The sequence below is a fragment of the Cornus florida genome, unplaced genomic scaffold, assembly GCF_030987335.1.
Source record: "Cornus florida cultivar Cherokee Brave unplaced genomic scaffold, ASM3098733v1 CherokeeBrave_3.0.0_Hap2_Chr02, whole genome shotgun sequence".
NCBI lineage: Eukaryota > Viridiplantae > Streptophyta > Magnoliopsida > Cornales > Cornaceae > Cornus > Cornus florida.
Window position 1 is genome coordinate 40,359,150 of NW_026775572.1, and position 16,735 is coordinate 40,375,884.

The window sequence follows — 16,735 nt, forward strand, 5'->3', positions numbered from 1 at the left end:
TTACCACGAGGTTCAGGAAAAGGAGTGAACTCATGATGGCCTAACTCAACAAAATCATCATTAAGGTCAAACGAGGTATGTGTGCCTTCATGGTGTGCGGGGGGCTTGGTTGAGAATGGGTGGACTGTAAGAAGTATGGACATGTGCACCTGTAGCGTGTGTGCTTCTAAATATGGTGGTGAGCTTGTCAAAATAATTGCATGGCTTCTTTTGATACTTACCATATTGGGCATTCACTTACAAATTATTAAATTACTATTAATATTAAGTTAAGTATAATTTTTTGTAAAATCAACATACATTTATTTGAATAACTAACATCGATCAATCTAGTCCATCTTTCATTTTCAACTATAGCCATGCCCGTCTCAGCATTGTATCCCATGCCTATTTCTCCTAACAAACTCACAAAGGCTTTGTAGTCTACCCTCATGTGGTTGAATTTGCTCTTAAGTTGTTTCGGTACATAGTTCTTGTCTGTACGGACCATCATGCCTTTTCGTATATTCTTCCAACCATTTGGACTAAAATTTGTGTTATTCCGATTACCAGCCTTCACTTCTTCCTCCATACAGATGATGAAAGCTTCAATATGAGAATCATCCCATACTAGTTTTCCATCATCGGTATTGTCTGTAAGGTCCTCTATTTCTTCTCCCACCACATTGTCGGCATTGATATCCATCTAATTACATAGTTTTAAAAAAAATATGTTAAAAGGGTCATTAACAACTGTAATCTTTTATTAAGAAAGTACGAATACATTTACTAAGTTGTCATAATAATATGACTTATCATGAGTTCTACAACTTCAGTCCAAGAAGAAGTTTAATTTAACCATAATTGAATAAGTATTGATAATGGCATTATTCAATGGTCTTGTTGATGTACTTTATATTATAATACCATGAGGATGTTTTTAGCATTAACACTTATAAATTTTCAATTGTGTGGGCAATGAATACCCCATCTATTTTAATTTTGTATTATATATATAGTGAGAGAGAGAGAGAGAAATAAGAATAATAAGATTTTTGTCACTAAATTTTATCTTTTATTTTCAGTTTTATTTTGTCCAACTGTTTGCGTATAATAAGTAAATGCTTTTGGATCATTCATACAAATATCTAATGGAAATGTGAATTATGTGACCAAGAAGTTGACACACCTCTAAACTACTTTGTGCCAATGCAAAAAGAGGGAAACAAAAATTGTCCTTGTGTGTGTATGCAAGAAACAAACTCCAATATACCATATAAAAAATTCCACTATGTTTAATAACTGCTTCCATGTTTAGTTTCTTACAACTGTAATCTCCACTATGTTCGCTAAATCCTATTTCACTAGTGTTCCAAATCAAGAGTCACTTGAAAACCCTTATACTTATGCGGCTTAATTTCAACACGAAAACCAGCAAATCAACAATGGTATCTTGTAGACAAAGTTTCTGTGTACAACTAGGGGGAAATGGTGGAGGAAAAAAAACAAAAAGGCATAAACTGTCATATATATATAAATATTGGATTTTACAATGTACACAACAAGTGAGATGGGTTCATTTATTTCGTACAACAATTAGTCTATCTCATTTTTTGAGTCCTTCAGTAAGAATAAGATAAACTAGACAGCAATAAAAATTATAGCTACAACAATTAAGTACACAGTTAGGTTAAGGGAAACACACAAACATGGAAATTCGACCAAAGCCAAAAAACATATATCCATATACAAAAGAGAGAATCAACCAAAATCAAGCATCATTTTGAGTCTCTATAATCTATGTATCCATATATATACATATGTGCGCCAGTGTGTGTGTATATACACACAAATATAAATATACGCTCACACACATAACCAGAAATGCCAAGTGAGATTTGGTGAATTTCTAACTTCTAAAGATTTTTTAAGAACTCCAAAATGCCGAGAAACTCACTTGGTGTCGACGATGAACGTAATAGACTGAGAATTGCGTGTGAATCTGAGAGTGCAGAGAGCAGCGGCGAAGCTTGGGTTCGCCGGAAAAAGCAGAGCAGAGGTGAGACAGAGGGTTCCTTTCTTCAGATCTGCATACACAGCTCAGCGATTTGAAGCCCGATCTTCAAACAACAATACCAATTTTATACAGAGCACAACGAATTCTGATGAAGAAAAAGCAGAGGAACTCATCGGTGAGAAGGAGACGACTCTCGGAAAGCTTCAACCCCGGTACATTGTGAATCGCCTCTGTGAGTCGTCTAGAGAGAACCCTATAAATGTTCCACCGAATATATTTATATGTGTTCTCAGAATGCTCCAAGTTTGGGCTGTTGTTCCAAGCTCTACAGTGAATAGTGGGTCGGCTTTATTTTGGGTACACTTTGGAACACCGATTTTTTGTTCCAGAAATTGGCCTATTCTATGAAATTGTTCTTGCACTGTTGGACACAATACAGCCCATGCCAAACAAGTTGGTGTCCTCAATAGTGTCCATTTGCACTGTAGGGAACAACATCGAACAAGATAGAGCATCCCCCAAACAGGCCCTTAATATTTTTTATCCAAACAAGTATGCGTATAGTATATATATTATATATATATATATAGAGAGAGAGAGAGAGAGAGAGAGAGAGAGGATAATTCGGTCCTCTAATTATTTTGATACCTTATTATTAAAATTAATCAAATAATGAAGGGTAAATTAGACTTTTCACATATTTTAAGCTCTGTTTGAATTGCAAATCTTATCAGAGATGTCATTGTCAAAAAATAAGTTAACTTTTATTTATCTATTCTTATTCCAAATTTCATAAATGTAATTGTACTTTATCTTTATTATTATTATCATTATTTTTATCATGTGTATACTGTGTTTGAAATGGTAAACAAAGCGTCGAACTGTTCCGTTCATGACCTTCACAATGACAAGACATGACCTCCGCAATGAGAAGACGGTTGACATTGGTTCTGATTTGGTAAGTTACTCAGTCGGCAGCTGGGAAATATTTATTAATTATCATATTTTTTATTTCTTCTGAAAAATTGTTTATTTGTTTTTGTGATCAAGTGGTATTGGTTTATTGGTGATTGATTGAGGTTTGTCACTTGGAAATTTAGGGCTCTTAGATCGTGCATGATTTGGTATTTTTATTTATTTATAGGATTTTGTTTAAAATTAAATTGAATTACACAATATTTGCAATTAATTTTCTATTGGGAATTTGGAGAGTTATACATAGGAGGATTTGAAGGTTTTTGGACTTTTATATCAAATAAATTGGATATGAGTTATTGAGTTGTGCATGTGCAAGGACATTGATAAAAAGAAAAGAAAAAAAGAAAGAAAATAAAAGAAGCAAGCAGGTAATTTTATTTATTATTTCTTCTTTCTCAAACATTTTTGTTAGATAATGTTTACAGAAAAAAAAAAAAAAATCTTAAATTATATTATCATATTCATATACGAGTATGTAAAGTCTTGAAGCTAGGAAGAAGGAAACTGATGTGTTATATGATATAAAAATGACAAAAATGTCAATAACAATAATAATATTATATATATTAATATTTGTAAGTGTCAATTGTTAAATAAAAATTCTATAATTACTCTTTGTATAAATTATTAAAGTACTTTTATATTTTGTACCTAATAATAACGTTTTATAAAAAATGTGAGGAGTTTTGTTTAGTTAAAATGATACTTTTTATTATTAATCTCTCATTGAGTTAATAACTATATGTCTTTCTCAAAGTGGAATTAATGTACTAATTTCTTTTTTTCTTAAAATATTTGAATTTTTAAAAAATTAAAACAATTGCTTGATAAAAATTAAAATTTTAACAAAGTTTTTTTTTTTTTTTTTACAACTTCAATTGCTGTTTTTTTATTTTTTGAATTATATTTTCCTCAATACATACAATATTGGAAGAAAAAATATATTAGAATTGATTTATAAAATTTTACTTACACAACTTCAGTTTGGCCCCAAACAAAATTATTGTCTCCACCCTGATTATGATGAACTTAAATCCTTAATATTTTTTCACTTTTAAAAAGCAGAGAAGACATTTCTAGTTTTCCCATTTTTTTTTTTTTTTCATTTGAAACTATGTATTTTAGTAATTATACAAAAATTTAAATTATTATTAGAAATATTTAATTTTAATTCATTTATTTATGTGATTTTGATATTGACACGTTAAAAAAAAAAAAAAAAAAAAAAACCACAAATAGGCGCTCTCTCTGCCTTCTGGGTTGTTCGGCAGACAGATGTTCTACTCCTCCGCATTCCAGAAGCTCTACATCATGGCAGCCAAACCCCATCGCTTCCGTCAAAGTACTCTCTCTCTCTTTATATATATACATATTGATGTATCTATCTATCTGAATTTTATGCCATTTTCACTCTCCCAAAACTAGGAGTTTCAAAACCCTAACTTTGTCGCCTCTCTGGTTCTTGTAACTCTTGTCTAAAATGCTTGCCTTTATATCTTGACAATGAAGCTCTTATATTCTTTTTTATTTTGTTTACTCAAAAACAAAAAGTTGCAGATACTACTCTTCAGAGCGCCGCAAAAAGACCCAGATCAGTTTCCACAGACTGTTCCATGAAGGACGCTTTCGCCAAATACGCAGACTACCTCAATGGACTTGTTAGCCTTCTCACCCTTTTCGTTTTCCTGCCCCAATTTGCTCTATAATGCTTCAACACTATGTAGAAAGCTTTGAAATGGGATGGGTTTAATTGGGTTTTTCTCTATAAGTACTCAAATTGGTTTTAGTATTAGGGTTCAAGTGTGTGGCAAAAGGGCCTTCATTCCGCTTAATGCTTGCAAATTGTGATGAATTTCTCAGTTTCTTGACATTTCATTGTTAACATTATTTGCTTATATGAGATTTTGACAATGTCCATTCATAGCTTAGCATATTACCCTTCTTTTTTTTTTTTTTTTTAATAGCTTTTCTGCAGTTAAAATGATTCATTTGGGACTAGTTGGTAGTAATAGAAATTATAGAAGTGTGGGATATGTATTGGTAAATACTCAAATGGTTTTGAATGGGGTTTACTATATATATATATATATATATATATATTGCTAAGTACTAAAATGTGTTTTAGTCTTAGTGTTAAGTGTGTGGGTAAAGGGCCTTAATTCCGTTTACTGCTTGCAAGCTGTTGAATTTCTCAACTTCTTTACATTTCAGTGTTAGCACTATTTGCCTATATGAGATTTTGATAACGTCCATTCATAGCTTAACATATTACATTTGGGCTCTTTGAAGTCACTTTTATTTTTTTTATTTTTATTCTTATATCTTTCCTGCAGTTATAATCATTCATTTGGGACTAGTTAGTAGTAATAGAAGTGTGGGATATGTAATTGTATTCTTGTATCTTTTAATGATTCATTTTTAGTTTTGTTTGATTGTATTCCCTCTTTGGTTGCAAAAGGTTCTAGCCTCTCCTCTCAGGCTGTGAGAGGTCGGGATTTTGTTTTGTTTCTGCCTTCGGATTTGTCTTATACGTTACTTGTTTTTTGGTTTAAAAACTTATCCTAGAAAATGATTCAATCTCTCAGCATCAATAGAGTTCGTTGCACGTGATGAGGAAATAATTTAATTCTATGGGTGATCGATATATCATAATGTTCTTTTTATATTTGTATCTTTTATCTTTTATTTTATTTTTTTGACTTTTTTCGTAGCATGAGCCAATGCCTCATACAAAATAATTCTTGTAATGTCTCTGTGCATTTCTAAGCAAATAATATTAGTGTTCTAAAAGGGTAGTGAGGCTACCATCTAAAAGCCAAACAATTCCCTACTGGATTCGTAGCTTTAAAGAGCTAGAAACACCTAAGGTTATGCATAATTGAATTAAAAGATGTATATATGTGGGATTCTAGTGTGCAATCTTTTTTGGGATATGGAGTTGGTCTTGGGGTAAAAAAGGAAAAAAAGAAAAAAAAAAGAAAAGAAAAAAAGAGAAAGAAAAAAGAAAAAAAGAATTGGTTTTAGGGTTTACTCTCACGGTGAGTGAAATGGAAGGGGCTGAAAATGTTACCATCACTTTATTTGCTCCAAGGAAGTGGATATTTGTGAACATTGAAGATTTCTATTTCATGACTTGGTGATGTTTCTTATTACTTCCAGTTCCTTTTTGGTATTTATATACACCCTAAGTGTCCATTCCAAAAAATTGACAAGTTGGCTACCAATGGTGTTGGTTGAGGTGGTTTGTGTGTCAAGACTCTAGGTTTTTTCTTTCTTTCTACGGAAGTCAAATTTTTGATAATGCCCTTGTTGCTAATAAAAGCATTTATTCCTAAAGGACGACCTTAACCAAAGGGTTGTACATCATCATTTGGAAGTGTGTATGTGAATATGATTTCCATTTTTGTCTGCATTATAGTTTGCACTTTGGTGTTCATTTTAGCAAATGGATCAAGGTGCACATATCATCTTCTTTCTCTTCACTGGTGTGGTCTAAAGAAGGGCCTATGTAATTCAATGTCCTTTCAGGTTCATTATAGTTGAAGCATGCAAAAGGCTTCCGGCTTCGCTATGTAAGCAAGTCACAATTAAGACGAAAAAAAGATTGATTGGGTCCTAAGAGGTCATCATAGCTTGAGCTCAGTTCGGGTTAGTATATACATACGGAGTATTTTTTTTCCTAGTTGCTACTTAGACACCCTCCCTTAAGGAATTATTTGCATCCAAGAGGAGTCAACCTTTAGACCTAATGCTTCATGAGGCACCAGGACCAAGTGACTTACCCACTTGAGCCAACCCCTTGGGGTTGGTTGGTATATACATATACATATAAATATGCATATGGGTCTGTGTTTGTCATGACAGCATTATCCAACCTTCCCTAGTGGCAATTTAGTTGCATGGATTGTAAGATACTGCTAAAAATGGGTAGAGTTGTAGAATTCTATATCTAACTATATTTTGAATAGCTTGCATTCGAACCCCCAACTTGCCTTAGGACAGACTGAGTAGCTGGGGATCATGTTTCAGAAAGCAAACATTGGGTTCTTTTGTATAATTAACAAATGATCATTATGATCCTATGACTAAGACCTATGGTTTTTGAAACCTATCTGGTTAATTAGTGGTGAATTCCTAAAGCTGGTTTCTAAATTGATTTAAGTGATTGGCTTAGTTAAGATGAATAGATTGTTAAGCTAGGAGTTGAGATTTGAAATTAAATTACACTTGGTTTAATTAAGTTTGGCTTTTTGGAATGCTTTAAGTCACTTGAAGGTAGAGTGTTGATGTTGGTTTATTGATTGGTTAAATGATTAATCATGATGTGTTTGAAACCTATCTAACCTACATTGAACACTAATAGTTTATTTTAGTAAATAAATACAAACTTAGACATACAACAAAAACTAACTAAATTATCACACATGTAATTAATATAACTTTGGGACTACTGAACTAACTATGTTGACTGGTTTGGCTAGACCAGTTTATTGATCCAATAGTAAAAGTTGACCGAGGCACATGTCCTTTGAGTGATTAAATTCTCTAGACAAACTTAGTCGATTGGTCCCAAGGGATTAGTTGACTAACTTCAGTAATGGCTATTCTTTGGTTTGTACGAGACAACTGACACTATGTCATGAGTCGACTGAACAATGAAAGCTTCAGCTAGAGATGCCACTAGAATGTTTGAGTCGACTGGTGCTCACAGAGCGGTCACCTGAATTGGCTTGATGCAATACATATTTTCCATCTTTTGAGTTCAATCAAGGCTCAATTCCATTCCATCTCTTTTTAGGACTTCATGGATGTATATATAAAAGTTCAAGTCCTAATCTTTTGAGTCTAGGGACCATTTCTGTAGAATGAATCAATTTGATCCAATGCCCTTGGCTTCACTAAATGTCAATAATGAGAATTAAAGGATATTCCAATGTGGAAATCATCTCAACATCATCTAAGGCTTTTTATGATTTAAACAATTAAGTTCAAAGCCTAGTTCAATCATCCTAGACACCAATTCAAATGATATGATTGGAGTACATGGTCCTAGTTTTGTAGCTTAAGACTTGAGTTCTTCCAAAGCTTGAACTAACTCAACCTTAGCAAAGGCCTCATACACTAATTTTGTCTCAATGAGGTTCATGGCCTATTGCTAATGGAATAAGGAATTGTGAATAATATGCATGGTCGTAAGTCGAGAGTTGAGCTTTCAAGTGAGTTACTTTAGAATAACTTTATATTAAATTCTAGTCACTCACCCAAGACTATTTACCCAAATTTTTATCTTCAGTGGTGTCATTTGGGTTGATGTCCTCGTCTTGACTTTTGATGCCTCTTCGTATTGTAGAAGTCTCTGTCTTGACTTCAACGTCTTTTGATCTTTAGCATATTATCATGATCCTTTTTGGTCTTTGCCGTTGATCCTTGAGCTTAACTTGAGTTTTCTTATATATTTAACCTATTTAACATAAACTCAAGTAGACACCAAGGTGCTGTTTGATAACTTAATTTAACGCTTAATTCTGAATGTATTAAGCGCATATCCAATTAAGTGCGTTTGATAATGCAATTTAAATATCACTGAAAATGGTAAGCACCACTTAAAATGACAGGGACATCACTTATCACTGAATGTTGTACACTGAAAATTCAAAACGATATTAAAAAATATATATATTTTAATTACCACTTAAAAACTTCAGCACTTAAAATTAGCTCTTAAAATTTTTAGTACTTAATTTTCAGTTTTATCAAACAACACCTAAATCTAACACCTTTAATGATTTGTTATCATCAGATTATCTTAATTACCGTTGGTTTGAAACGTTTAGATCAATAGTTTCCATTGGTTGTTCATTTCACGCAACCTTTTTTCTATTATCCCGTGTAAGATAATTTTTACATATCAAAATACAAGCACAGATTCGTTATATAACATTAGTCAAGACTAGGAGCATCCTAAACCTAAAGGCATGCTATCTTATTGATCGTGCAACATGTTGCATACAAGGTGTAATTTTAGGTATGTCCTCCCTTCCTCCCTCCCTCCCACCTAATGAACATTAATACTAAAAGGGATTTTGTTATAGTTACTGTTTTAGTTGCTCATTGTGCTACACTATCCATTTGTCTTGTCAACATCCAACTAAATGGCGATGGGAAAAGGGTGGGCTTGCCATTAGCAACACTCAACCTGACCCTTTTTTGTTTCATAGCCTTGACTGGTTTCTCATGGTTGGCCAATCCTCGACTTTGAGTAAATTATCTCATTCCTCCCCTGATTTACCCTTTGTTTGGTGCAGATGATTTAATTTGGGCCTATAATACCAAGCTTTACCAATAAAAGCAAGTTAAACTTTGGGACCTAATTTTAACATTCACCAAAGCCTACACTATATAGTAAACAAATTATCTTTCCAACAATTTTGTTCATCCATTTCTAAAGGTTCATCCCTTCTTCCCAAGAAATAAAGTAGAGGAAAACCTCAAATAGTAAAATTGCGTTCCAAATCTTATGATCGAGAGAAGCTTATAACTTAGAACATGACAATGGAAAGAATACTAGGAAGGCATACCATATTTAGAGAGATTGTGATTCTAGACACTAGGAAGACATACCATATTTAGAGACATTGTGATTCTAGAAGAGGGAGTTTGTAAAGTGTAACAATGATAGACCGCATGGTATATAGTTGATGGAGAGACTGTTAGATGGGTGTGGGAAACATTAAGAGTAAATCAGAAATCCTAAAGAAGTGTTATCAGGATAATTTAATGCTCCATTTTGTACGAAGGATGGAAAAGTAGATGGAAGGGAGGGTAGGAAGGATGGATGTGGTATATCCATAGAGATGGGGAGGTGTCCTTCCCTCTTTTTGTTTGGTTGAGGGAAGAGAAGAAAGAGTTGATACCTTCCCTTGTCAGGTAAGAAGGAAGGGAAGGACATATTTTGTATTTTTCTTGCCATTGTATCCTCGTTACCTAAAATATACAAGTAAACATCAAAATTCAAAATCATGCAAAAATTGAAGGGTACTAATGTCACTTTACAATATACAGAATAGTGATCATTCTCTTCCCTCTCTCTTTCGTCCAATTTTGAAGGAATGAAAATTGGTGGGCAGGAGGGAATAGGGATGGCTCATCCATCCATCCTTCCCTCCCTTAACTTCCCTTCTACCAAATAATGGAGACTTGTTTCATCCTTCGTCTCTTCCTTCCCTGCTACCAAACAAATCATAAAATTACGCAGTGGCAATTAAACAAAATCGGTTCAAATGGGGTGGGTAGGACTGGTCCACTAATCTGGACTTTACCTAAATTGGGTCTGGGTAAGTATTTTTCTCCCTGAACCTGCCTTACTCTTTGATTAAGTACGTTAATCTGTACCAATTGGGGTTTGGTGGGCAAGTTACTAGGGAATTAAGTATATTGTGATTCCTTAAACTAAGATGGAGTTGAAAGGGCAGTAAGACATCCATAATGCCGATGGCTGTAGTGAGCAATGACATATATGAATTCTTTCTATGTGGAATGGGATTTTTGAAAATGATATGTAAGCCACTTGTGCTATTGAGTTTGGTTTGATTGGTATTTATAAAACTGTTGCGCCAAGGGGGTTCACTACTCTTTGAAAATTTGCTTAAAACACACAAACTTTTATGATGCTTAAGATATAGTTGATTGTTCAAAAGCATGCTTAGCTGCCTTCATGTTATTTAGGTTTTGTCAAAATGTCCTGAACTTTAAGCTTCTACCTTATGATGAACCTGGTAATAAATTCATTTGACATCGGTTTTCCAAACGGCATTCTATTTGACCATCATGCTAATTTTAATCTTGTAAATGCGGCAAAATACTTTTTATCATTAGAAATCTAAATGTGGTGCTACTGTCAATCTGAGGTATGCATCCTGATATCTAATGACCATTCATATTTCCATGGTAAGACATGGGTTGTCACATCATCCATGTATGTTGATTGTAGCAAGGGAAGGAGGGCCTGTTGAGTGGTCCTTGTCATCCAGCATTATCAGTCCTCAACAGTCTATATGTGTGGATAAATTATACTATTGTATGTGATTTGAGCAAACAAATGTAATATACTTTACTGGTCTTTTTTAAATATTGGTTGCCGTTGGACTGAGTGCAAGATGTTTAGAAACAATTCTTGTTGTCGAGTAATAATATCCTGGACTTTTTTGAATATTTGTAGCACATTGTTGAATTAATGTCTTTAATGTTATTTATTTTCCTAGATTTATTTATTTATCAACCTCTTTATGTTGTAGAATGACAAACGAGAAAGGGTGGTAAAAGCAAGTCGAGATATCACCATTAATAGCAAAAAGGTCATATTTCAGGTGCACAGGTGACAATATATTTCTCCTGGCCTAAAAATATTCCATGAATTTTTGTATTACATCTTGCCTGTTTAGTGATAGATGCTTTAAATCTCCTGTAATGTCTTCCACATAATTGATAATGTAGCTGTAGAACTTTTTTATTGGGTAGATCATGATCTTTACTTCTGCTTTAAATGCAATGTCCAAGGAATCAATAGAACCGCTTCTCTACTTCTAAAATGTTGCAGATGTCTGACATTTCTTTTATTATTAAGTTCATAATTAAAATGAATGTTAAATTTTTTTGTTATTTATTTATACCGTCTGCTCTGCATGTGTTTCTGGCACTCTCTGGTGTGGTGTTATTACATATAGAAATCAGTTATAACCTATCCTGCCTTTGGCTTTATCTAACTTTGAGGACTTGGTACGTCATTATCTTGCTCTGACATGGACCGTAAGTGTTTGCTAGTGCATTTTTGTTGCAATTTATTATTATTATTATTATTATTACTTTTTATTTTTTTATTTTTTTATATTTTCCATTAACAGGATCAGTAAGGACAACAGAGAGGAAGTTCTGGAGAAGGCGGAAAAGGATCTAGCAGCTGTGACAGATCAGTATATATCCCGGCTGGTAAAAGAACTGCAAGGGACTGATTTCTGGAAGCTAAGACGAGCATACTCTCCTGGGGTAGCATCTTCTTGCCCTTTTTACCTGCTAAGGCTAGAAATGGACTGTTCCAATTGACTTATATTGCTTGAACATTACAGGTACAAGAATATGTTGAAGCTGCAACACTATTTAAATTCTGCAAAACTGGGACTCTTTTGAATCTTGATGAGATTAATGCCACTTTATTACCGCTAAGTGATCCATCAATTGAGCCTTTGCAGATTAATGTCCTCGACTATCTGCTAGGGGTAATTGCCTTAAATCTTATTTCATTTGATTTTTTAATTTTTAAAATGGAGCCAGAGCAAGTGGTAATTCAACTCAAAAAAGCCTTTTCCGAATTATTTGGGTTAGCTGTATTAATCCTGTTTGGCTATTCCATCTATGGAAGGCCATATTCTCAAATCTTATGCTATCATATCTTTCCTATCTATTTCAACACATCTTAGTTTTAGTCTTCTCGTGTCACTTTTCCTAACTGTTGCAGTCCGTTGTTGGACAGTGTATTTGCGGATGAAAGGTATAGATTTCTATGTGACGATGAAAATAGTTAAATCGACACAACATTATGTCATTCTAGTTTTCTGATTGATTTAATATATGTGATAAATAGTCAAAGACTTAACACATCAAAATGTAACACGATGAATCTTATGTTAAATTTAATGTGTGTGTGTGTGTGTGTTGGTAATGGACTTAAGTGTTCTGCTTTAGCTCGCGGACTTGACAGGTGAGTTGATGAGATTGGCGATTGGTCGAATATCAGATGGCGAACTTGAATTTGCTGAGAAGATATGCAGATTTGTACGTAATATCCACAGGGAGTTGACCCTTCTAGCACCGAATATGGATGACAGTTCTGAGATGAAGACAAAGATGGATACGATGCTACAAAGTGTAGTTAAAATAGAAAATGGTATGGTATTGATGGTTTTCCTTCTGAGATGTTGCAAACTAGTACTATTATTTCTTGTATATATTAAACCATGCCTCCATACTAAAAACAACTGGTCAAATGACTAAAAAGATTTGCAGATACAACCCTTGGCAATTGGCTAAATCGCTTATATAATCCACTTTGACTTGTATGCTTCCATTTCATCATATTTTCTCTCAATGGCGAACAGATATTATTTTTACATTTTTTTTTTTTTTTGATAAGTAAAAATATATTAGAAAAGCGTTCAAAAGGGGAACGCGTCCCTAATACAAGGAGAAAAAAGATCTAAGGATCAATAGAATCCAAGAGATCAAAGAAATCATCAATAGAGGAGCATGCATTTCCTCTTACATAGTAGAACAAAGAACGAAGAATATGAATTTTTAAAGTAGCTAAAGACGATTCTTTTCCTTCAAAGGATCTGTTATTTCTCTCGCGCCACAAACACCACCAGACACAATTTGGAATAATCCTCCAATATTCACGAGCTTGTTCTTTAACAGGACACCTTCTCCAAGCGTTAATCAATTGTGAGGAGTGCTTAGGCGTTACCCAACAACCGCCAATGGCGAACAGATATTATGACAATACCATTGTACAATTTGTTTTTACTTTAAACCCTTTATCTCCAATTGATAATGACGATAATGCCATTATGTATACTCTTTTAACTCATCTAATATAACCCATAGTATATGTTAATGTTGTGTCCTGAGTTTTGTACGCGACCCTGTTCTGACCCAAAAAAATGGAAATTTTTTTGACCGTTTTTCACTTGCTGGTCTTGGATCCTGTTTAGGACTCCCTTGTAGTCCAATATATAAATGCATTTAGATTTTGGAGTGAGTCACAAGAGAACATTGAACCAGGAAAGAGTGAGAGAGAGAGCTAGGGTTTGGGGGGCTGAAACTTATAATCTCCTGATTTTCGCATAGTGAGATCTTTTGCCAGATCTTCACCGTGGATGAAGGATTTGCCAAACCACGTAAATCTTTCTTAACTGTTTTATTGGTTCATGGTGTTAGTCTTAATTATATATATATTGTCTTTGTTATCAATTTGATAGTAAAGATAAAAGCCCTAATGTGTTTTCTTTCCATTTATAGTCCCTAACGTTAGTTGGTAGTAATCTTAATACCAGTTTATCCTATAAATTCTATGCACTAACTTATCCTTCTTGACCCCATTGTGATTTTATAATAACTATTGTATGATGACTTACTTTTTGTTTCCATTTTTGCCCCTAACATCAATTAATATTTGCAATTTCATTATTGTATATGTATGTATAATAATAATTCTCTATTGTTTATTATAGAAGTGGCATAGGGTGCTCTTCTGTAGGTTCCATTCGTCTAGAGATGTGCTTGCATTTAGCCCCTCAACTTTTATCAATGAAGCTCTTAAGGGGCCATTTCCCAGCAATAGGCCCTACAAGTTCTGGCTGATGGATTCTGTTAACGCCCTCTTTTTTTAGTTAATGATAAAGATAATGCCTTTTTGTGCAGCGACTGCATTTGGTTCTGTTCAGTTGTCCATAATTGCCATCTATAACTGCACTCAATATTTTCTGTGGTATTGTTGTATTCATGGTGATGGTTGTCGAAAATATTCTATATGACTTAGTGGGAGGAGATTTGGCCACTCTGTTGTGAATTTTTTAGCTATTGTATGTTGTTTGGTATGGTCACATCTTCTTTTTAATGGAGTTTTTGTACCTAGAAGATTAGACTTTTTTTTTTTATTAGTATTCTTAAAACAATTAGCAATCGACTAGGCTGTCTACTTCAAGAATATTCTTGTGGAATTAATATTGTAGATTGTGAGACTTCGTCAAGGGTGTGTGTGGAATTGATTACAGTCTAATGTGACCTGCTTACAGGAAAATGTTTTGCCTGATGATCCTTAAAGATTTTTTCGTAACCTGTCTTACGTTTCTGATTTGTCATGCAGCTTGCTTTAGCGTCCATGTCAGAGGATCAGAGTATATCCCACTTCTTGGTTCTGCCGATAACGGTTACTCCTTACTGGGGGTGACTGACCTTGAATGATGAGTAATATCTGCATCACCTTAAGGGTCATTTCCTCTATTTTTAGTTTGTACCACCATTTAATTTACCTATGTTTTGCTGCAGTTCTTCTTATCTGGAAAAAAGGAGGAAAGCTCTCTGGTTTTATCAATCAGAAAGCCAGACGCCTTGTGCACCCACTTGGGCGCCCAGCAGACGATACATTTTGGAACACTTCAATGAGGGTAACTTGGTGCCTCGATCTGCAGGTTGGAAAAAATTATCAAGCTTTTAAGTACATCTTTTATTAGTAATATTTAGTGTTGAAGACAGAACAGTTGGGCTTGAATTGAAATGCCGTGGTTGAAAGTTTTTGAAGTAATTTTTATTGTGGTTTTAGTATGTTTCTTTGAATTTGGTTACAACATCAAATAGTATATACATCTCAAGTTATTAACTTTTGATTGTTGTTTCAATATTATGATGTATAACCTTGTGGACTGTTTCTGATCCGGGCCTAATAATTTCCGAGAAATTTTATTGAAGTACAAATAAGCTTATGTCTGGACTTCACTGCACTTAATGGTCCAAAAATGTGGCACAATCCAAGCAGAAGCATAATTGTGTTTGTGTGTGTGTGTGTGTGTGTGTGTGTGTATAATTCTATGTTGATATTGGATTTTGATGTAATTTGATAGAACTGTATAAGAAGTTTAGCTGGATGTGGAGGAGCGGTTAAGATGCATTGAAGTTTTAGGCAGCTGATCATATTATTGAATGCAAGCCTTCTTTGATTTTATTGTGGTTTCAGTATATTTCTTAGTATTTGGTTACAACATCAAATAGTGTATACATCTGGAATTTATATATACGAGTCTAAAGAAAGTTCCTTAGACCATTTTAAACATTGGTTTGATTTTTTTTCTCTTTTTCTGGGGAGATAGAGGTATATATTGATTTTAATTACTTTGCTAATAAAAATATTGCATGTTGAGTTTAAAAAATGCTTTGGGTGTGTCCGATTGCATGAAATTGGAGCTTTGAAATTGGAATTGGTATTGGTAGAATTAAAGAAAATTTTGGTTCAAATTTTTTTAGGCGGTCAATAAAATTGAAAATTAAGTATTAAAAATCCCAAGTACTTGAAATTTTTGGTATTGAATGTATTAATTTGAAAATTTGTTTGATAACGTTTTAATTTTAAGTGCTAAATTCATTAAAGGTGTTTAAATTATATTTTTGCATATTTTTGTTCTTAGTATCAGGTTCTCATAATAATTTTATATTTATAATATAAAAATATTAATAAACAACTTTAATAATGAATATTAATGTCAAATCTAATAATAAATTTAAAATTATGTTTTTTTTGTTTTTGTTTTTTTTTTTTTTTTTTGCCAATATATTTTATCAATGTAATTCACTCTCATTAACATTTAATTAAAAAGAAACAACTAAACCACACACACACACCTCTACTCTTATATATATATATATAAGAGTTTTTCAAAAGAGAACCTATAATGCTCAGGTTTCCAGAAACGAAGAGTAGACATAAAGAAATTGCAAAGAACTTGATTATTTTAAGGGTAGAGTAGTCATTAAAAAATATTTTTAAAATTTAATCATTGCTCCTTTTGTTTCGATGTAAGATGTTATACTTGGATTTTTTTTTTTAATTTTTGTGTTAGACAAAGGTTGATGTCGAGTGCATCGGGGAGGACGTGTGAAGTAACTTGACAAAAATTGACGAGTAAGTTATTATTGTTAGATTTTAATATTTTTTTT

General features: G+C 33.4%; 1 protein-coding gene across 3 annotated transcripts; it reads left to right on the forward strand.

The window, feature by feature from the left end:
• Positions 1-4,177: 4,177 nt before the first annotated feature.
• Positions 4,178-15,457, forward strand: LOC132294759 (uncharacterized). 3 transcript variants are annotated; one of them, XM_059792733.1, is made up of 8 exons: positions 4,178-4,316; positions 4,526-4,632; positions 11,269-11,348; positions 11,875-12,016; positions 12,097-12,246; positions 12,713-12,914; positions 14,892-14,992; positions 15,074-15,457. In XM_059792733.1, exons 1-7 carry the CDS (start codon positions 4,250-4,252, stop codon positions 14,987-14,989), a joined length of 846 nt encoding a protein of 281 aa, XP_059648716.1. In that variant the 5' UTR covers positions 4,178-4,249; the 3' UTR covers positions 14,990-14,992; positions 15,074-15,457. The 3 variants fall into 3 exon arrangements, with proteins under 3 accessions (XP_059648716.1, XP_059648718.1, XP_059648717.1); XM_059792734.1 differs by having other exon boundaries at positions 4,188-4,316; positions 4,532-4,632; XM_059792735.1 differs by lacking the exon at positions 12,097-12,246.
• Positions 15,458-16,735: the final 1,278 nt, after the last annotated feature.